The sequence below is a fragment of the Candoia aspera genome, chromosome 1, assembly GCF_035149785.1.
Source record: "Candoia aspera isolate rCanAsp1 chromosome 1, rCanAsp1.hap2, whole genome shotgun sequence".
Classification (NCBI taxonomy): domain Eukaryota; kingdom Metazoa; phylum Chordata; class Lepidosauria; order Squamata; family Boidae; genus Candoia; species Candoia aspera.
Window position 1 is genome coordinate 253,258,366 of NC_086153.1, and position 24,072 is coordinate 253,282,437.

Below are 24,072 nucleotides of genomic sequence, written 5' to 3' on the forward strand. Positions count from 1 at the left end.
TAAGAAAAAACTAAGAACCAATGAGGAAGAGAAGTTGATTTCCACCCATATGCTCCTCTATAGAAGATAGAGCACTGAATCTGGGTCAGTCTGCCATCTAGTGGTATAGCTACCATATAAAGTCTTACTAAAAAGTTAGAAAAATGCTCCAAAAGTCAATAAGAATATTTGTTTAAAGTCTTAGGAATCCCCAAATTCTGTTTCTGTGGCATTTGTTTTAATTGTTACTTGATAGATCAGTTGGCATAGTTTTTTATATAACTCATGACCTCTAATTAATAGAGGGAAATCATTTCCTGTGCTGACTCCAGCATGATTTCAGCAGCCTTGATTCCTGATTTCTTTACATGATTTAGGACTTCTTTATATGATGAAGGGAAAACCTCCATGTCCCACTGTTTAACCATATGGGTTGGTCAATGTAAACTACTCCATTGCACTGACCTAGAACTATACACACTGACATCAAAAAGACTTTTTTGCAGACAGATTTTAAAAATTAACTTGAAGTGACCCCCCACTGTGGCACAATTAAGGGTGTAATCTACAGGAATCCTTATCCTATTTTCCTTAGATCCAAGAGTATAATGTTAAAAAAACTGATTCTGTATTTTAACACCAAACCCTAATTATTTAATATTTATTCCATCCTTCAGTAACATTCTCAGAGTAATATGAGGAAATAAGAGCAAATGAGATAATAGTAATAATTTAAATTTGACAATAATCCAATGGATAAAAAAAAGGAAAAACAGATACCAAAACCCACTCCACACATTCCAGTAGAATGAATTAAAAGCAAGATTTCATACTGAATCCACATTCCTGAACCACCTCAAGAATCCCTAGAAATGAATTAAGACAAAATTATGTTTTTTACATAACAAAGAGCAGAATGGCAAGATGACCCCTAGTATACTAAAGCATTGCCTTTTTCGAAGGAAGGAAGGAGGAGGGTTGACTGTTTATGTTGAAAGTTCTTCCTAGTACATTCTCCAGATGCAGCTGGAATTAAATCCAGAACTTTAAAATCTATATTGTGTGTGTGTGTGTGTGTGTGTAGCACTAGCAGAGGTCAGGAGATAGAAAAGACCGATATATACATAGCATGAAACAGATTCACAAAAAGGAAAAGAATTGTGAGTTACAGAAAGCACACACAGAGAAAAAAAATCCATGTGGATACTGTGTAGTCATTTGAGAGTACCTCCTAATGTAAGGCAGCTAAGCTAGGAAGTTCAGCCCTGTTTTTGCGTTTCTAAATATGCCTAAAGTGCACTCCCATGCAACCACACCAATGAAACAACCTCTTAGCAAACTTGCATAAGAACAAGTTGCACAAGGCTCAAACTTTCATGAAAGAACAAAGTTTTACAATTTCTGTTCCCTTTCCGCTTGCCCCAGAAGCCTGCATGTGCCTTCAGGGATGAGGCAAATTTATCTCGGTCTTCCTCTCTGCTCAGCTAGAATGCTATCCACCCATCCTTAAGTCAACAGAAAACTACACAGACATGACATTTCTTGCTGACTCCTATTATCTCTGTTTGAAGTCATTGCAGTTATCCAACTGGTCTCCAAGGTAACAGGTGACAAAGCCTAACAGATTTTATACACTTTGAGGCTGCCTTGGATGGTGTAACAAAAAAGGGGAAAATACTACCTTAACACTTGTACAGCTAAGAATGACTTAAGGCTGTCTCAGTCATGGGCTGGGATCAAGATGAAGACAATAACTTGAGGGCACAGCAGAAGGAAGAGAGGAAGGAAGAGAGGAAGGAAGGAAGGAAGGAAGGAAGGAAGGAAGGAAGGAAGGAAGGAAGGAAGGAAGGAAGGAAGGAACCAGAGCATTTTCTGCTCTTTAGGTGCAGGTGCTGAAAGGGCATCTGCCATTAATTTGTGTTGCCCAAAGCTAAGCATGTATACCCACACTAGATATTGCAGCCTGGGCTCCTTTTATGCTTACATTAAGTCCTGCTCTTCCATATCCAGCTGTTGATACATTTTGTAATTTGAAATTGCAATATGCTCTTTTGCCTAAGCAGCATCAAAGAAAATCTCACATTGGTTCTTCTGTCTTTTTTGTTCCACATATTTGGAGGAATGTATAATGGGGGAAGAAGAAATTAGAGTGAAACAACTGCACTCAAAGGATTTTTTTTAATTCAATAAACTGAGAACAAGCAACGGATCCAGTTCTATCTTAAAAAAAACACATTTATTACAGTATAAATATTCATGGAACAGAATTCATCAGATGCATGAAGTGTTATCTTCAGTTGGCAGATAAACACTGGAGAATAATAAATAGTAAGAGTCCTCCTGAATCATATTAAAAATCTTATTATTCAGCATCCTACTTCTTACAGGACAGATAACCTCTAGGATACCCAGGAGCAAGACCTAATAGTCTTTTCCTTCTGTTGCTTCCACAAAAATTGTCAGTAGTATAGAAACTATAGTCTTCTGATAATGAGATACATCCCATTATCAAGCTAATAATGTTGACAGCTGTTATCATCCACAAATTTCCCTACTTGTTTTTTAAAAGTTGAGTCATATAGAATTGGAAGAGACCAATTCTCTTCCATTAAGTAGTTTGGATTAATTTACGTATGCAAATTAATCCAAACTAGTGGTTGTTACCTTACCATATGACGCATTATGTGGAAAAAAACCTCATTTTATATTCTGAATATACAGTTAATCCACTTCAAGGGACAACTGAGTTTTAGCATTACAGGTGAAGAGCAACAATGATACAAAATCAACTAACCATATCCAAAATACATGACTTTATCAACTTCATTTGATAACTTCACCCAGGACTTTGGAGAAGATGACTGATGCCCCTTTCTTCCTTTCCGTTCCCTCCTGGGTTTGTTTTCTTTGCCATTGTTGTTCTTTTGTCTTGTGCTGTTTTTGTGTTTTTTGTATTGTGTTTGTTTCTAAATGTTTTAACAACTGTAAACCACCCAGAGTCACTGGGAGTTGGGCGGCACATAAATTAAATAAATTATTATTATTATTATTATTATTCATGATTAACACTACCAAGATCAATTCCAGTAGACCGAGATACATACAGCAAACAGGTAACTCCTACCATCCAGAGTTCTCACTCAAGGCACAACTGACCAGACTCAAATTATCCTACTTCAGACCCTTAGGCGAAGACCCAGCTCTCTGGAGAAGGCTCTAATGCTGGAAAAGGGGGAAGGAAATTGAAGAGGACTGCTAGCAGCAAGGTGAATGGACTCAGTTACGGTGGCGATGGGTGCACTATTGGGAGACTTGAAAGAACAGGTTAAGGATAGATCGTCATGGAGAAAATCTATGTGGTCGCTAGGAGTCGAAAACGACTTGATGGCACATAATAATAACAACAATAATAATAAAACTCCTACCAAGTCCCACATTTTCAGAAACAGCTGCAGAAAGTGCACGAGCCATAACTGGGGCAGCAGAATCCTTATCAGATTACACAATAAGGGAAATCAGCTGCTTCCTTAGGCGTCGGAGGGCAAACCACATTACAGCTGGTTATCCCCAGCATAACAGAGTATCTCATTCTCGGCGATCTCGCCCCACGGTTTCATACAGAGCTGAAATTCTGTGGGGGTTAGATGCCGAGCTTACATTACATTACATTGGCTACGAGCCCATAGCACACAACGAATAAAAAATTCTAGAGCAGACAGGAGAAAAAGCGAAAGAGGGAGCAGATCAATTTACAATCACATTACACAGAAGTGTCGGTTTCTCACATGCACGTGATTTATCCACATGCCTCATCGAACATCCTCTACGTTTAAACCCTTCCGACATAAATGCGCCCGGTTTTCTTTCATTTCACTGATGCGCATGTGTATATGGCTCGTTAGCCTCCTTCGTTCCCAGCATTCTTCTCTTGCCGCCACTCCCTCTGTTCCTGTTCGAGTTCTGTTTGTTTAACCCCTTGCGCGCCGCTCCCTGAGCAACCTTCTATTTTTCCCCCCCACTATTCCTTGCGCACTCGTGCTTCCGTTCGGCCCCGCCCCCTTCCTTTGCTGAGGAAGGCGAGAGTTGGGGGCGGTTGAGCCGCCATTTTGTTCCTCGGACGAGTGGAAGCTGCACGCAGGGTTGATTAGTTCACTTGCTAGCTGCCTGGGGATTCTGCGAGGGAAGAGAACGGGAGGTGGGTGAGTGGGAGGGTTAAAGAAATAGGCATATCTATATATCGGACGCTGCTTCCTGCTCCCCCGGTAGTTCCGGGGACCGTTTTAACGCGCCATGTCTGGAGAAGCTCCCGCCGGCGACCAGGTGAGCGACCAGGGCCTTCAGAGCGCAATGAGGCAGTTGGTGGGAAAGTGTTTCAAGGATGGGTGTGACTGGGGCTCGGCTGACTAGGGCGGCTGAGGCTCCGGGGAGTGAAAATGGCGGTTTCTAGGATGATGAGGAATAGGCCTTTTTATATTAACGTGCGCGTCTTTGTGTTGGGGAGGGCTGTACCTCTTGCTTCCATTTTCGCCCCCGCTCACCTCAATTCATACATGTGGTGTGGACCTGCTCTATTTGCTAAACTTTCTGCTCCACGATCCCAGTTGACTGTAATTATTTCCAATTAGTATAATCTCCAAAGGCTTACATAGACACCAGTCCGCCGAGTTTTTCCTCTTCTGCTAAGGATTCTTCAGGTTAAAGTTGATCTTGCTAACTCGAGAGTCACTTCGATTGAATTCAAGGAAGTTTACCATAAATATGTATAGGACCATACTTTTAGCATGCACTCCTAGTAACTCTGTTTACTTGGAAGCTGAAGTAATATTTCTCTTTTTAAATACTGTAAAAAAAGTGGGGAACAAATATGTGCTAAATTCTAAAATAAAGCAACCTAGAGTTTTATGCTTTATGTTTTCATAAAAATGGGTTAAAAGATTTGTAAAATGTTTCATAATGTAATTTGGAGTCTTGTGTACTTAACTTTGTATATTAAAATTAAGGTAGGTGTTTTTAGAAATCTAAATTAAACTGATGTAACAGACTTGTTAATAAATGCATTAATGTTACATAAATAATGTGTCCTTTATGAAAGAGAGTGTGTTTTGTTTCTGGGGGGTTGTACATCCAAGGAAATTACATGCAAAAGCCACTAGTGAAGATTCAGACTCATTGGACTTAATGATGGGAGCTAGTTTTTTCACAGATATTCCTCAGTTACTTCTAAAAGTTAGTTACTTCTGTTAAAATATGATACAACTTAAGCTGTTCTGTTGAATTGTTTTTACTTACTTGTAAGCAGATTATATGTATAAACTTAAAATATCACTCCTTTTAAAGTAAACATAAATTAATTAACATTTTACTGTTTTCTTTGGAAACAGTGAATGTCAAGGATGGCTTCCTCTTTCTGGATGTTTTGTGTGATTAGTTTTGAAAGTCTTGCATACTTACAAAGAGATTTTAAAAACAAACTTCTTTGTCTTCTGAGTTCTCATATTCCAGGGTATTATAAGTATCTTCCATTTTGTTTGGGGAACAAAAAAGATAGAGTTTGGGAACAGTAAAGTAATACTGGGTTGGGGAGGACATGCTGAACATACTGACACACAACCTGACTCCTAATTTTTTCTATGGGAAGTTACATTCTTTGATTTAAAAAAAACCAGTACTAGATACGGTTAGGGCATGCTCTATTTCACTTTCAGGTCCTCTGGGCAACACACTTACACTGTATTCTAAAAACAAAGTTCATCTAGTCCAGCTTCTTGTTTCCCACTGAAGCCAGTCAGATTTCTCCAGAAGTTCACAAGCAAAGCCTAAAGGCAGGAGTTCCCTCCTGTACTAGCAACGGATATTTAGTGATATTCTTCCCTAGCTTTCACTCGTTGCTGAAACATCAGTAACTGTTATCTGCATGAAGTTTGGAACTATTGAGCTATTATCTGCTGCCCATCTTGCTCTGGTACATTGAATGTAATGGAGGCTTGGCCTAATTGCTCCAGCAGTACAACAATTTGGAGATGTCATGTTCTGCAGACATTTTTTCAAGCTGCAGTTGCCTCACTGATTACACTGGCATTGAAGAAGACCTAGAAATCATCTAAGGAACAAGGGACAGTTGAGTCCAATACTGTTTTGAATACTTTCCAATCAGAGAGATGCATAAAGTTGGATATGCAGAAACACATTGCTTAGCCTTATGCTTATTTCACTTTAAAGATGGAAATTACGCAAAACAGGAGCTATTTTTATATTCTGAAAATGTTTTAGAATCAATCAACTGGAGCTCTTTTCTCCTGAGGTAGGCACTGAACTCTCCGTTATACAGATGTGTCTTACATCCATTTCACTGTAGGGTGGGCACAGAACATTGTGAAAGGTAGCATCTTTATACAGGAAAGAGATTTTACTCTGGGAATATGCATCAAGAAAGTCAAGAACATTTTCTTTCATTTCCAAATTAAAAAGATGTGGAGAACAATTCTAAGCACAATTTTAGAGGTTCAGAACTGATGGAATTCAGTGGAATGTGTTTCCAATACATACCTGGAGAATTGGAGTTCTAGAGCAATGTTTCTCAATGTAGGCAATGTTAAGATGCTGGCTGGGGAATTCTAGGAATTGAAGTCCACTCATCTGCCAACAGTGAGAAACACTGTTTTAAGAGTAATTTGTAATGAAGAAAAGGGGAGTCTTAACAGTGTTTTCTGTTGTATACATGAATGTGGAAACAACATTAGAGATACAATCTTCGTACTTAATTCTGTAGCCCGATCACTTTTTTTTTAAATCAAGTATTTAAATTTATTTTGTACAAAACATAAATAGCTATTCACTAACTAGATCCAAGTATCTACTGCTGGAGTAGCATTGGTATTGTATTCTTGGATTCACATAGCATTTGGTTGAATGCTATTATGAAGATGTGAATAATTGAGAAGCATGGAAATGACATGTTTGTTTTATTAGCTTTCAAATTGTTGAGAGGTTCTAACCTTTCTCAGTAGTTGTGTTCATGTGTCACTTCCCATGGTGAGTTTAATAATGGTTCACTTAACCCAATTTTATCAGATCACATATGAGTTTATACAAAATTAAATGTGTCATGCAAACTTGGATTAGTCACCATTTCTGATTAGCATAAACCAAAACACTTAACACCAAACAGAAGTGATGGTTGCTTCAGGTTTAGCTGTACAGCTTAGCTTTAGGTAAGATAAAGGAGATAAGATGGCTCCATGATACAATTCTTTGAACTATACAGAATGGCTTAGTGCATTGTTTCTTAAACTATGTTCTGTTGAGACTAGTGATGAAAATGTTTGAGCTGGTCCACTGATCCAAGAAAAGGTTTTTAATGTGCTTTGGTTCTATTCCACTGTGAAAGAAATCCCTTATCCATGAATGAAAAGGAGTGGCAGATTTCTCCTTGGGTATCAAATTGAAAAAACGGGGAAAAAATCATTTTAGATGAAATTCATAGAAAATGTAAGATTATTAAAGGTCTTACTATCTTTCTCTCTAACATATGTTTATGAAAGTGTAATTCAATGTAAGATCAAATATTGAAATAGACCAAACACTGATTCAAAGACTTTCTTTAAGAGATCCCAGTCCAGAAAAACGATGAAATGTATAAGTTTGTACATCTCATTATGGTTTCTAATCAATATAATTAATAAAAGAGAAAATAAGGAATATACTGAAAAGATGTTTTATTTTTGGACTCCTTTTTTTCTCAAGGATAGGGTCATAGGTAGTTCCTATTAAAACTTGGGGCTTAATATGTAAACCAGGTTGACATTTTGTAATCTAGTTGATATCATTAGCTCAGGTAAAAATTGAATTGAAAATGTACATTCCAAAAGACATTTTATATGGGCACCAGAAGTGTTCAGTAGCCTTTCTTGTATTGCCCATACAGTATATTTTCATGAGATAGCCATATATTTCAATTCTGTAACAATAAAACACACCTATTTGTGACTGCCCAGAGTCATTCTCTGAGTGAGATGGGCAGGGAATAAATTTGATAAATAAATGAAACTAAACGGAGTGCATACAGTATAGCAACGTTATCCCTGAACTTTGTCTTTGTGACCTAAATGCATTTTACAATTTGAATTATATGTGCTAAGAAGTCTAATTGATTTCAAGATCACTAAGACAAACTGAAAGGTATAAGTTCCATCACCTCCATTTATGTTCTTCTAGCCATTATGCAATTTCTGTTGTCCTAAAATCTGCACAAGAGGATTCCCCAGTATTTCAGATCATATATAGACAAGGGGAGGGGCACATGGTTCACAACTCAGTATTGTTCCATGATCAAATGGACACAGTGTGATTTAATCTAAAGCTTTAATTTATGTTTAATTTGAAGTAAATCCTATTGAAGTTAGAATGTTTATTTCTGAGTAAATTTGCATGAAATTATGGCATGCCATTTTAGCATTTTAGTTGTAGATTAGAGCTGAGCTTCTAATCTACAACAACAGTTTTAGAAGCTGTGCTTTGTCTAGAAGAATTCTAACATATATTCAAAATCTCAGATATTCCTGATTTTTACTAGGGTTAGGGTTTGATATAACTCAAAACTTGTAATCAATGCTGTTCTTAAATTATAGTGTTGAATTATATGTGAAACAAATCAAGCTTGACTCTGTAATCAGTATCTTTATTTTTAATAAGACATATCTTTAAAAGATCAGCCGTGCTTAACAGCTGAAGTAGAAGAATAATGTGTGAAAATGTTATTGTTGTAATTACTTTAATATTCAAATGAAACATAAAATATTGCCATAAAATTTAATACCTAGCTTTACTTTGTCAGAATGGTTATGTTTTAGTTCAGGATCCTCTTTGATTTTCAAATACAGTACTTTTAAAAACTTCAATAAGTGACTATACTTTGTTAGTTCATATCAGGTGAGTTGCTTGGTAAGTTAGATTTTAGTAGCTATCATTGGTGGAAAAAATAATAGCCAAATGTCTATTGCTGCTAAATCAGCACTTTTAGCTTTCTGAAAGGGTAGGAAGGTGGAAATGCAGGGGAGGACAGTCTTCAGGCATGGATTAATAATATCGTACTTGGTGGATGATGTACTCTAAAAAATGGGTAGAGTGCTATCCTTCCTGTAATGGTATGTGGGAAAGACTTTGGGAGGCTGGGCAAAGAGATGCTGCCAAAGGGAAGGTCAGGTAAGAGACAGCATAGCCTGTAGCTGGATAGTGGGCGGGGCAAGAGGTTCAGAAGAGACCCTTCCTAGTTTCTCGGGCTATAAAGGAGACCGGGGGGGGGGGAATTGTATTTGCAGAATTGCAAGATTGATGTCAGCCTTGCAGAGTAAACCAGATAGAAATCACAACCAGATAGGCTAGTTCTACTTTATTGTAAAGCTACATTGACAGAATCTTGCAAATCTGCAAGTACAATTCACCCCCACCCCCCAGTCTCCTTTACAGCCTGAGAACCTAGGGAGGGTCTCTTCTGAACCTCTTGCCCTGCCCACTATCCAACTGCGGGCTATGCTGTCTCTTATCTGACCTTTCTCTTGGCAGCAGCTCTTTGCCCAGTATCCCATGGTCTTTCCCACATACCATTACACCTCCAGACCTGTCAGCAACTTTTTGATTCTATCAACCATGGTAGCCTTCTAGACTGTAGTGGTTCCAGTTCATCCTACTGTCCCATGTCCAAAGGGTGGCATTGGTGTACTTTCTGGTTCCTAGGCTATTGAGAAAAGGTTCTCACAGAATTCCATTCTTCATGCTATAGAATGTTGACATAAAACTTCTTAGAGAAGATATGCTAATGATACCTAGGAAGCAGTTGATACCATTGAAAATTTTGTTAATTTGGGTTAAATGGGAGAGAAAAGAAATTAAAATTAAATCTAGGCAAGATGGAATTACTGTTGGTCAACAGAAAAATAGATTTAGTGATGGATGTTCTAACTGTTTTAATTGGCTTACAGTCCTGAAACAGTAGTTTTGCAGCCTAAGTGTACTCCTGGATTCTCAGTTGTCACTAAATTTACAGAGCACATTTCCACAATTATGGCTAACCTTTAAAAATGTTTGGAAGCTGCAATTAGTACAAAACAAAGCAGCTAGACTGCTAACTGGTGTCACATGATGTCTGCACTGGTTCCCAATTACTTGAACTCCTTCTCATTTTATTAGGTATAATTTAGGATGTTGTTAAACTCTCTAAATTACTTAGGACCTGACTGTCTGAGGGACTTTTTATGAACTTATCTGACCATTAAGCTCCATAACCAAGGCCCTTTCTTTGTTGTGAAAGACTCATTTATCTGGCATGTGGAGATGTATTGCTACTAGGCCATGAAATACACTCCTTCAGAAATTTTATTTGGCAGCCCACCTCTTTTCCTTTAGCAGAATAGCCAAGAAACATGCATTTTTTCAGATTTTTAATTATTTCTGCATTGAATTTAATGTCTTTGCATTTTTATTTTATTCTGCATTGATTCTTAGCCACCTTGGATGATCAGATTGCAGGAAAGGTGGAGTATAAATTAAATAAGCAATATAGAAAAAATAATTTTGCCAAAGGAATATTTGGAATTTTTAGCATAGATGTGGGCAACCCCTTCTGGCCCGGGGGGCTGTACTTCTTGGTTCTTGCCTTCCCAGTGAGCAACACACAGCATGGCTGGTAATATAGTGACATCACCTGAGCTGTCAGAACCAACATTTTAAAACTACTTTTTCCCCATTTTTCTGGGGCAGAATTGATTGTTTAAGCCATGCACAGCCTGAGGCAGCTGTTGTGCCCCTTCAAATATCTAAGCATTTGTACTCACAAAAAAAGATTGTAGATTTCAGCCCCAGGCTCTCTAGGGCCTCTGTTCAGTTGAATTTCAGAGGGTGCATACAACTTGTAGACCATGTGCCATTTACCCCTTTTAAAGTATTATGGGCAGTCTACAAAAGGGTTTCTAAGTGCTTATTAATGATACGGCTGCATGCTAAGTGTGATCAGTTTCATAACTGGTGAGGTCACTTCCTGTTACCATTTCAAATGCAAAGTAATCTCTACCATCTTACCTTACTTTTTTCCTAGGCAGGTATGTATGCTTATTAGTAATGGTCTTGACTATAGTCACATGTTTTTAAGAACCTACATATGAATAAGAGGCATTCTTCTAAATGAAGATGATAGGGGTCAGCACTTTGCTTTGCCACATACCAGCTTCTTCCACGTTTGGCACATTGTTTGTTCTTAGGTACCAAGTTTTAGAAACCAGACTGAGAGTTCTAGTCCCACCTTAGACATGAAAGCTAGCTGGGTGACTTTGGGCAGGTCACTCTCAGCCCACAACGTCAGGCTTGAATGACAAGCTGGTCAGTCAGTTCCTGTCACAACCAACAGGTCAACATTTGGTTGATCCAAAAAAGTGGACCTTGCACCTGTGGGAATAATACTAGGAAGAAAAAAAATTGATATAGATCGGTCTTTAGCAGGAGGTCCCAACCAGGGCATTCCAGAGGTGCTTTGTATCCAGATTCCTTTGTGCCTGTGAGGGGCACTTAGATACAGTCCCTCAGCTTTGCCAGCTTAGAATAAATATTCTAAATTAGTAGCTCTCCATTGTTTTGTTTTTCATAATGAGTATTTGCTAAATTAAAAACCCAGTTAACTATCTCCTTTCCTGCCCTGTATGAGGTTGCTGAGCTTTGGAAGTAGAGATAGTCCAGTGTGCTCCCCATATTCACAGTTCATTAGTTTTTCTCCTTAAAGATCAGCTCCTGAATACTGTCTCGTGTGCATAAAAACTCATGTATACACCCTTTCTTATTGTGTTGACCAACAGACTTTCTAATTCTTTATCTTCTGTAGCTCTCCTTACCCAAGTTCGGCTGCCCCTTTCTTTTTTCATTCTTGGTCATTCTGACTCAACCATTGTCAGTCTCACTATTTGTCCTGTTGCACTGTTTCGTTGCGCTATTTTTTCTCATTGTGCTAGGTAATCCTTGGCCTCTTCTGCTGTCCCCATGCCTCTTATTCGGCAATTTAAAGTTTTTAAATAAAATAAATAGCATGTATTTGTAAGACACTTTGTTTATTCAGAGGATATATGCAGGTATGTTTCTTACCTTTCCCATTATAGAATTGTTCTATATTATTATGCATTGGTAAATTGTAATGCCACTCACTAAGTTAGTATGCTGAAGCTAAAGTTATGTTCACGTCAGTGTCAAATGTTGCTTGCTGCTTGATTTTTTTCCAAAATTCTAGCTGTAGTTGGTGATGGTGATACTATGTGCCATCAACTTGGTTCAACTCTGACCACACAGATAGGTTTTCAACAGGAGTATCTGTCCCCATCCCCATCCTTAAGCTACCTTAAACTTTCAAGTCTTTATTTTCTTAGAATTGCATTTGTGCTACCCATAAATGACCAAAAGCAGGAATAGAGAGACCTGTTTTAAGTTGACCTCTGAATAGCTGTATATGATTTCTTGCTCTTCTAAGTAACTAGGCAAGTGATTATGAATCAGTATGACACAAATTACATATTGTACCATGTTTGGGACAAAAAAAATTAAGCTTATGGGACTTTTAAGTTTCTTTCTGCCCTTTCAGGAGATGGGGAAGACTTACATTTAATTGCTGTGAAATATTTGTGTCAGCCTGAGGAGCAGGTTACTTTAAATTCTTTGAAATAGGAGAAAGGCAGCTAAGTGCCTCTATTTTGATTATTTTCTATGCACTTCCTTTCTTCTTTAGGGGGTTTTGCCTCTAATTTGAAGCTTGGTGCTTCATTTTAAGAAGTGCACCCCACCCCAACATAACTGCTCATTCTATCTAGTAGGAGTTCAGAAAAGAAGATTAGATAGATAGATGCATGTATGCATGCTCTCTCCTTTTCAGTAGGGAAGTGGAGCAGAGGAAATAACACTTTTATAAAGGAAATAGGTGGTAAATTCTGTCAAGCAAAATATTGAGGAGATCCATCCCAAAAAGGAAACATCCACTCTTGTACTTACATTAGCGTTAAGTTCCACACTTGGCAGCTAAACACACCTAAAATTGAATCAGTTTGGATCATGGACAGGTTGGTTAGAGTGGTTAAAGTGGCCTCTGCTATAGAACATGATAATCAAATTTCTGTTCTATGGCTGTTTATATTTAAGATGCTTAGAAACCTCAGTTAAGTGTGAACTACTGTATACTCTGCTGCAGCAGAAAATTGCTATTCAACTAGTCATTTCTATTTTCTTACAGTTTTAGGGAATTTAATGAAAAACATATTTGCTAGGTCCATAAAAGAATCTGCTTGGGTGTATTATCTGAAGTATTGCATTCTTCATTTTGTTTTTTTGGGGTCTCTAAAATACTCCATGCTTGAATAACAAGCTAATTGTTTGGGCAAGGGTGTGTTCTAAGTTACATGCATATCTTTCTGGCCTGGCCTATTCTTAAGAACCTGCCATCTCAGAACTGGACTACTGCAACACGTTGTACATGAGGCTGCCCTTGAAGAGCACTTGTAAGCTTCAGCTGGCACAGAATGTAGCTGCACAGGTTGTAAATAGTGTCGGCTATTTGGCACATGTAACACCACTGCTTCAGGGGCTGCATTGGTTGCCAGTGTGTTTCCGGGTGCAATTCAAGGTGCTGGTTGTCACCTTTAAAGCCCTTCATAGCTTGGGATTGAGTTACCTGAGGGACCGTCTTTTCCCAGTTGTCTCTACCACTCCAATCTAGTCCAGCAGGATGGGCATGCTCCAGGTCCTATCAGCCAAGGAATGTCAGCTGGCAGGGACCAGGAAATGTGCCTTTTCTGCTGTAGCACCTGCCCTCTGAAGCATCCTCCCTCCTGAGATTAGTATGGCCCCCACCCTACTGGCTTTTCAGAAGGCCTTGAAGACCTGGATATGTGCCTGGGCCTGCGGTCCCAAGTGTGTGAAGGGCTCCATTTCCTGGTTGTGCTGACATCGATGAATTCTAATATTTCTTGGCTGCTATTTGTATTTAATTTATTTTGTAATGTTTTAATTGTTTGACTGTTTTTATAACTGTTAGCCACCCAGAGTCACTAGTTTGATGTGGACAGCTATAGAGAATGAATGAGTGAATGAAATTTGAGAGGAGTCTAGTTACTTAGCCCATTTTTTGTCTCTGAAATTGGATTTTTTAAAAAGAATAAGTAGGATTTATCTTGACATTCAATAAGAAAAACCACTCTCTTATCTATGCAACTAGTGTTCTGTGCACAGATTTCTTTTAACCATAAATAATTCGGCAGTAGAGATTCGCAAATCTAGGCCTTAATTAAGGGTGTGTTTTTTTGTTTTTAGTTTAATGTGATAATCAACTCCAAAAAACATGGTTTAAAACATGTGGATAAATTCACACATCTTAATAACCACCCAAATAATCTGTATTGTGAATTAAGATTTAATGTAATGTGTGAACCAATGAAGTAGTAATTTAAAGAAGAATGGAAGACATGGGAGTTAATTACATGGCAGCAGAAATTAACATACCCTTGCTTAAACTGTAAATAAAGTCTTTGTTTCAGTGACTTTTGTAAGCCATGAAATAATGAAGAACATTTTATTTTAAACAGGATACAGTTTGCAATAATTAATATTAAATCAGTATCTTGTAATAGCATTTGGAGCAGGGAAACAAGGGGTTTTGTAGATATTTTCATCCAAATCTATTCTGTCTTGGCATACATTATTTTTTGGCATTAATTTAGAAGGGTAATAGTGCTTGTTGCATTATATTGGCTATCAAGTCAGTTCCACTGTTTTAAAGTTAATTTCTAGTCATTTTAAATGCTGCAGTAGATTTGATTTAACACTTTAAATAGTGGCTTTAAACATTTCATCCAATGTAGTATATTCTGTGTGTGCATCATATGTTCCTCTGTGCATGCTTAAGTACCATGCTTAAGTACCATGGAAAAAATCTGCCAATTGTTAATTGTAGTTATGATTATGTAAAGATGAAAGCTACAGGTTGTGGATGGCATTGGATTTATCGTGTTATTTGTTGGCTCTTAACCTTCTGCTCTGTGTTTTCTAGGCTGCTGAATATGTCCCAGAAAAAGTAAAGAAAGCTGAAAAGAAACTAGAAGAGAATCCATATGACCTTGACGCTTGGAGCATTCTCATTCGAGAGGCACAGGTTTAGTGACATAGGATTACATTTCCTTATCAGTGGGTCCACTCACAGTGATTGGTTCTCAAGTAAATGTGAATACATTTTACATCATAAATATTGTAAATATTATTGGTTTTCAATTTTTAGAATCAACCTATAGACAAAGCACGGAAGACCTATGAACGCCTTGTTGCCCAGTTCCCAAGTTCTGGCAGATTCTGGAAACTGTACATTGAAGCTGAGGTTAATATTTTCATATTTTTTCTTAACCATATAATAATTTAAGTAGGGTAGAAAAATTATTTCTTAGGTGCATACACAAATTCAGGTAAAAGAGGAGCTGAACATTTCATAATTTATGTAAAATAGGAGAAAAGGGTAATTAAAGTGAATCTAAATATTTGGGTCTATATGATCTGGTGATTGTTGCATTGTGGACTTGCAACAACATTAAAACAGTTTCAATGGTATTGGAGTGCTTTAGCCTTTTATTTACTTGTCATGTGTCAATTTATTGCCTCCTGTGTCATTTATTTAGAGCTCCTTTTTATGCATGTAAGTTAACAAATGGTTGTATGACCTTTTGGGCTCTAATAGTATTTTCTAAGCTGATTTTGGTATCTGAAATGTTTATCTGGGGTGGGGGTTGGACATGCAGGTAATTTTTATTTGAAAAACTGAAATGTGTTAAGTGCAAATTTATCCGGAGTCAAGTACATACATCAAAATACTTCATAACCAGAACAGGCAAGCATTTTATCCTGTTCTGTTAAAAGTTTAGGAAGACTTGAAAAACTTAAAGCAATGTTCTCTGAAAAGTATTTTTTTATTCTTTTCTGATTCTTTATCTGGATTTTTAGGCCTTTCACTCCTGTGCAAAGGTTACATTTATATCCTTTTTTTAAAATTGTAGATACTAGCTTATTTGTAGAATAACATTACATTAGTTTATATAATCTGTAAACTGGGTTGAAGATCTGCATTATGTCATATATGGCATATGACATAAAATTAGTAAGGTAATGTGAGCTATTTAAGGAAGAATGAAAAAGAGTACTTATAGATTGTAATAAGATATGCAGCTATGTTAAATGCATTTCAGAGATTACATTAAAAGCTATGGTTGACATTGTTGGAATAAGTAAATAAAGCCCAAGCAAATACAGAGATACTCAGTTACAGTACATGTTACCCTCTGTAGGGATACATACTCTAACCCAGCCAGCAGCATATATGTCACTCCAATTAAGAGAATACATCGTGATTAATATGCACTGATGTTAAAAGCTTTTAGGACAGCTAAATTTCTTTTTAGGACAGCTTTCTATTTATGATAGCCTCTCTGTCCAGGACTATTTAAGAGAGTAAAATTGTGGTATCCAGCATTTTTGTTCCATAATAGTAATTTTTCCCATTCCCAGGAGAAACTGTTGGATACTATCCTATATTTCTTCTTTTGTGTACATGAATATATATGGTTTGTCACAGGTTTAGACAAATAGACATGCTAGTTCTTCTGTTAGTCTTTAGGAGACTTGAAGAACTCTACTTTTTGGTAGGGGTCTCAACAGGGCATGATATAGTAGATTTAAATCTTGGTTACAATAGTACATTTGCCTCCTTAGATAGTATTGTTTTTTTCTTAGTGGAAATATTGGGACATCTGTAAAATGGCAAAACTAAATCAAAATTATATGCATTTCTTAAGTTTTATTCATTAATAATACTATTAAATTCTGAGGTGTTTTTTTTTTTATAAAATAAGCAGTTGCTAACTTCTGCTAACATACTCCAGTACCTTGAACTTAACTTGACATTAGAAATTAAGATAAAGTTTTTTTGCCTGATCATTTTTTCCTGTATGCTAAGAAAAGGTTGACTTGCTTTTAATGTAAGTCAGATTTTTGTTAAAAGAGCATGATCAGAACCTGGTAACTAGTTATAGAACAGTTGTAAATGGTAAGTTGTAATAAGAATAGAACCTTTCAGTAATCTGCTGCATTCATCCTAATACAACATTTGATCAAAGGCCAGGATCCAAAGTACTGTCTATTGTGGTCATCATATTTACTGCCAGCTCTCCTGATCATCATCTGTGATGCACAAAATATCCCTTAAGTCATTACAAAGCAGCACTTATAACATATGAAGGGGAAGATTTTTTTTTTCCATTTCCATGATTGTAAGAAAATTCTTTACACATGAACATCTCTGTACATCTCAGGTTCTCAGCCAGTCAGGATACAAGTAAGGGCAAAAGTCTACAAAGCATTAATTGAGTTTATATTTTATATCCTCCTTCCCTGATTTGACGCCTGCCAGATTTGTGGAACTGAAACTTCCATAATTCCTGACCAACTAGATGTTGTCTATGCTGGTTAGAAATTCTGAGAGCTATAGTCCCGCACGTTTGGAAGTAGAGTATATGTATTTCTTTTTTCAATTTGGAAATAGGATTAATAGAGAGTGTAGAGTCTATTTACATTATAGATCTTTTTCTTTATAATTATTGTATGTCAACAAGTAGTTTGTTGAGTTTGCAGAAATCTTTGATTTTCTTAAGTATAGCAGAAATATTGTTTGCCTTTGCTGCAGATTTCTTGAATTTTACACGTAGCTTAGTAGCTTTCTGTTTACATAATGAGCACATCTGTTGCTTTTAATGTTTTAAATAATTATGACTTGGAAACGGCTTGAATCTTGAATTAGCAGAATTCTTAAAAATTAGTATGGTAGTGGAGGAAAAGAACCAGTGTAGCAGAAAGAATATTTTGAACTGATGTGTAAGGAAGAGGAATTTTTCAGGTAAGTCCTGAATTCCAGTTGTAGACCAGTTCTTGTAATAATTCTATTTTTATCCTTCTGCAGCCATGATCCATGTGAAGTATATTTGCACACCAGTACTTAAAAATTGACTGTGTACTGGTAATGGTGAGCTGCACTGTTACAAATATTGCAGAGCATAGCATATTTCCAGTCTATGCCAATGTTTAGGGATCAATGTGGCATAACTAGATCTGCAGTGCAGTTTAAAGTATGCTGTAAGCATGAAGCCAATGCAAATTATAGATAATTTATTTTAACATCATCTAATATTTAAAGATTTGTTTATGACATTTGAGTAGCATCTCCTCATTAATTCCAAGGACTTTCAATTTGCTCTGAAACCAAAATAATTAGTATATCTTTCCACTTATGAAAACACAGTCGTTGGCAGTTGGAGCAGGACTTCTGTAAATGACAGGAGAGACAGTGGACTTTTGCCACTTTTCTTGCACTGGACAGTGCAGGTAGTCCTCGCTTAGTGACCACAACTGAGACCAGAATTTCAGTTGCTAAGCAAAGCAGTCATTAAGCGAATCTGATCAGATTTTACAAACTTTTTTGGGGTGGTTGTTAAGCAAATCACCGCAGGCATTAAGCAAACCATGTAGCTGTTAAGTGAATCATGCAGTTCCCCATTGATTTTGCTTGCCAGAAGCCAGCTGGGAAGGTCAAAAATGGCAATTGTGACCACAGGATGCTGTGACAGTCATAAATGCGAATTGGTTGCGGAGCACCCAGATCATGATCACGTGACTGCAGGGATGCTGCTGAGAGAACCAGTTGTAAATCAGTTTTTTCAGCACCGTCTTAAGTCTGAACCATCTCTAAAAGAATGATTGTTAAGTGAAAACTACCTATTTGTTCAGAAGAGGGAAATAAAGCAGAACATCATTTCTTCCTTATCAGTCATAGTTTCATTGAATTCAGTGATGTGGAAAATTCATTTCTTTCATGTTGGATAACATATTGCTAGTATTTTTTATTTTATTTCTATAATTAAGACTAGATTATGTGTTATAAGCTCCCTGATGTTCATTTCCATTTCATTGAGGAAGGATTGGGCTTACGGAATTTTGGTTTTTTTCTGCTTTTCCATCCATACCTATAATGCCAAATGTGTGTGAATATGTTGAAAGAGAGAGAAAGAATTTCTTTATTGAAATAAAAAGAGAAAGTGTTCTGGGAATTCTCTTCTGTAGTGTATCTCTCCAACTCATTTCATATAAATTAAATAAAATATTCTGGACATTAAATTCTGAAGTGATAAACTTTTACATTTATAAGCTGTATCATTTCCACTTCATTAGTTTGATTCCACCCCTAACCTTAAAGTTGTCACTGTGCCAGATTTGAGGACATGATCAAAAATAGCTCATTAGAATTTTTGGATAAGGCTTTGTATTAAAAGACTGAGCCTTATTAAGAGAAATGCATGTCTAAGTTACTAATGTCAATAAAGTTGATTGCAGTGGAAAAGAGAAAAATACTTAGTTATGATGATTTTGCTTGTACAATTAGATAGTATTATTTTTTTGCCATGTTAGTACAAGCTTGTTATCCAAACAGAAGCAACAATGACCAAAGCAATAATGACAGAGGTCATTGTTAAAGTCAGTGGGGGAGTTTACTCTGCAGTAACTTCTGACAGGAAATGTGAAAAAAGGCTTTCCCTTTTCTTCCCATATATAAGATTGCATTTTGATTAGGACAGATCATGAACGTTATGAGCCCTTTGTGCCAATGTGTGCCCATTATAAATGAGAAATTTGTCAGCAGGTCTAAAGTAATAGCCTGCACTGTATAAGCAATTGTTTTGTACCAAGTCACAGTTGGTTCAGTACTTTACTCATTGGCAGTGAGTCTTAAGGTTTCAGACAGAGGCTTTTCCAGCACTACCTGGAGATACCAAGGATTGAATCTGGGATCTTTTTCATATATATGCTCTGAAATGGAACTAGGGAGATTTTTGGCAATATGATAGGCATGTTGTGAGAAATTAGGTCATAGGTTTTACTGTCATATGATAAGAAAGGAAGAGTATCTGTTCTGTAATTCTTGCTAAGCAGTGTTAAACATAAAGAGAACAGGCAATTAATATCTCTTGTCTTCCAGAATATCACTTCTTTTGTCTTCAGTTCTAATTGCTATCTTTGTATGCTGTCTTGTGTGTACAGTGCACAATTACATTGCTTGCCGAAATCACTTTCTTCAAAAATGTTTTGCATTATATCCATAGAGATTTCTATTTTCAAAATTAATTCTATTATTTTTCTATCCAAAAATACTCTCTTGACTCACAACATTATCTAAATTTATAGTTGCTTAAAGTATAGATTAATACCACTATTACGAAATTGATTTATCTTCATCTCTTTTTCATCTTCCTCTTAGACATTTTTTACACAGTCATTCTCCTGGGTTCTGCATCTGTGCAGGCTAGGAAGACTGCATTGATGAGCTAATTTTCACTCATGCTGGGTAGGGAAAATACCCAGAAGCAGCAGACCCTTCCTAGCACAATAGGCAGAATCTCGTACTGATATGCTTTCACTTGTATCTACAAATGAATAAAGCAGTACAGATTTTAATGGAAATAAAAATACGTTATCAACATGCCTTTGTCAACTAAGCTAAATCATTTCATTGCCTGCCCTCTAGAGAAGAACAAATGGGGGCCCTTAAGGTGTGGGAAGAAGGCATGCTATTCTGCATTTTTGGGTTGGTGATCCAGAAACTCTCTGAAGTAAGTATGCCTTTTTCTCAGTGGAGATGCTGATTATATTAGTAGCAACAGACTCTACATGTTGAGTTCCTGAATAAAGCTTTATTGAATCATGGGCTCTTACTCAGCTTAGGGAAACTGACTTTTTCTATCTTCTTTGACATACTTCTGTGAACACAACTTCATAGAGCAATGAAATATTCTTGGATAAGTTTCAAAATCTTCAATATTGCTTTGCCCCATTTCTTTGCATTGGTTTATTACTTTGATGCAAACTCCATACGCTCAGCTGTTGACCATGTGGTTGGCATTTGGAATAGGTTTAAGATCTGAATCCACCTGTAAAGGTTTGAAAACATAATCTTATGCCAATTGACATAAATTCTGCCTATTTCTATAAACATTTTTATAATGTTTGAGGTACTTGTAAAAGGATCTAATAAGAGGCTAATAGTAAGCACGTATACGTACTTTGATCTAAAAATTAAACTTCAAAGGAAATTGAAGGGTTTTTTCATACTTAGTTTCGGTGTATTAGAGCAGTGATAGATAGGGAAATCTAACTTTGTAAAATTATAAGACTTAAGAATAACTTTCAATCGGTTAAGTTTATTTTTACTGGGGGCACTATTTATATATGTAAGGATTTTTGATAAATTGAACAAAGCTATTAAAAAGTTGTAACATAGTTACATAACATTATTTAAGGGTAATAACTAAAAGTGAACACTTAAAAAGTGCTGCTTCCGATCATACACATAAGGCAATGCTTTCAACTAAAGGAACATACTGAGAGTTACGTATATCTCCCTGGGACCCACGGATGGATGAACTTTCTTTTCCTTTCTCTTGTCATATGTTGTATCACTTTTGGTAAGTTTAATTAAAGTTTCTCATCCAGAAGATAATCTTACCTACCTCACAGGGTTGTTGTGAGGCTTAGTTAAATGTTTCAGGTCCTTGATCTATCTATCAAACTATAAATTTTTCGTTTATTTGTGGGGATGTATTTCGAAAGGGACAATATATTAAATTGCAAAGCTATTGGTTTGGCTTAATTTTCTAGAATGGATAGATGAATTATAGTGCTATACTAAACATACTTAGTAGGAAGTAAAATTATTTTCTACTGTTCAAACAAGTTTCAGTAAACATTCTTTCCCCCCCCCTCTCCCCAACCCCCATGACTGTAAAGAAGAAACTGGATGAATCTGAAACCTGACCTTACTAAATATTTTAAGTTTTATACCAGAGAACATTTTGGTTAATTCTTTACAATTGAACATGGTAACTTCTGATCTTTGTAGAGCTGTGAAAATGAAAGACAGAGGTTCTTTGATTCATTCACAAGGCAGGAAACTCTGCTTTCCTGTGAAAATCTAAACTATATGTATTAATATTGGGAAAACATGTTGGTTATTCAGACACTGATACATGATAGTTAAACTATCTGCAGGCCTGATTTTTTTCAAAAAGTTGTTTTTATATTTATATATTCGTTCAATTTATATAGCTTCCCATCTCAACCCAGTGACTCACTTATCCACATATACACACATGTGAGTATTATTTAGCAATAATTTAGAGTATTATTGAGTGATAATTTGGAGTATTACTTAGTGATAAGTTAGCTCTTTATAATAGATCATTTAAGGAAATACATTATGAACTTTTATTTGACCATGATAACTCTTCAACTGCTCAGTATGTAATGGAAATAAAAATTAATGGATGAAATCACTTATGCACTTGGTATAGTTGGCAAGAATTCTTTTCCCTTCTCTTACTGTCCCCTCCCTGTTCTTTCCAAATACGCTCTGTAAAGTTGAAAGGAAGTGGCAATTGGAGTTGGAGAAGAAATCTTATTGTGCACTATACAAGTAGCACTACGAAATATAGTATCTCAGGAGATTGAACAGTATAACTTAGATGAATATTTAGTCAAAATTGTGACATCCTCTAACTCATAAAAAACTATCATATACAATTATATTTAAATAAGTTGAAGTAAAATTTCAGTTTTTCATTCCACATTTAAAGATATTAAAGATCATGATGTGCCTTCATACATATAAACTTGTGTTAAAACGATTTTTATAAACTTAAATCTGATTACCTATGAATTTCAAACTAGTACTTCAGAATTTTACAGTTGAGGATATCAATAATGAACATTTAGATTTAGAAATACCAGTATAGACTGGTAGGCAGATACTTTGCCAAGTGAAGAAATAGGTGTTATTTAGGACTTAGGAGTTATTTTTAATTTTTCTTATTTTTTTTCCTTAATCTCTTTCCATATGAAGACATTAAGAAAAAATGTGAGACATACATGATTTGGATTACTTCGTTGTAAAATATTTTCCCACTGGTAGAAGCCCTGTTTACTTACATTAATATGCTCTGTAATTTACATTTGTCTTTTTAAAGTGGTTTGTGGATTCTCTGTACAAAGCAATTATTCTTCTTAGATCTTTTTAAGTATTTCTTCCGTAAAATCTTGATCTTCTAAATAATGTACTTGTCTGTTTTTTCCCTATTTGTTAATAAACATTACTTTTTGTCTGTCTGTCATAGTTTTGCATCAGAAATCAGATGTGATTTGGTTTGTAATGGGCCCAGGTTTTAACGGTTCATTTATTAAGAAATAAATGTAACAGTAACTGTAATAATTAACAGCTTTATCACAGAAGATGCAATTTCTTTGATTTCTAAAATATACACTACAAAAGTAATTTGTCATGTGAATTAGGTGGATTATTTAATATAATCTAATATGAGGTAATATTTTCTTCAGGAAAATGAAAATGTAGCATAGAAGTTGAAAAGGCTGCATATAGTAAAAAGCTACTCAGTTTCATTTTTATATCATGAAGATGTGATCACTTAACACTTTTTTCCTAAGCATGTCTAATTTTTTATTGTCAAAGTTGTAACAAATTTGTTTCTGAAAATCAGTCATACAATTGAGCTTGAAGAAACCAAGTTCTTAATTACGGAACTGTTAGATTATCCAGTTCCTTTTACTTTCACATATACCTTGTCTCTATTTTGAGACTCTGTTGGCCCCTCCCCAGCAACTCTTATTTAAATGTACATAAAGATTTAGTCCTACCTGTCAAAGGAGACTATTACTTTCCTTCTAAATATATTTCAGGTTCCTAAAGTAGCTATTGGAATATTTTAGTTGCTAAATGTAGTATAAGCCATCCAAAAAATAACCATAGTACTATTGAGTATATATTTGTTTACCATTTGCAAAAAAAACCCTGTTTTCAGAACTTTTGTTTTTGACTGAACAGTTTTATGCAAGAAAGTTCTAAAGAGATAGGCAGGTTGGAGCCACACATAGTTTAATATCCATCTTCTAACATTGAACAATTTGCTTTATATCCTCAGG

General features: G+C 36.1%; 1 protein-coding gene across 1 annotated transcript in view; it reads left to right on the forward strand.

The window, feature by feature from the left end:
* Positions 1-4,053: 4,053 nt before the first annotated feature.
* CSTF3 (cleavage stimulation factor subunit 3) overlaps positions 4,054-24,072 on the forward strand; it is a 54,330-nt gene continuing 34,311 nt past the window's right edge. The window contains exons 1-3 of the mRNA XM_063289519.1: positions 4,054-4,299; positions 15,047-15,148; positions 15,272-15,367. Coding sequence (XP_063145589.1) covers positions 4,270-4,299; positions 15,047-15,148; positions 15,272-15,367 — 228 coding nt within the window. The 5' untranslated portion in view covers positions 4,054-4,269. The remainder of the gene's footprint in view (positions 4,300-15,046; positions 15,149-15,271; positions 15,368-24,072) is intronic.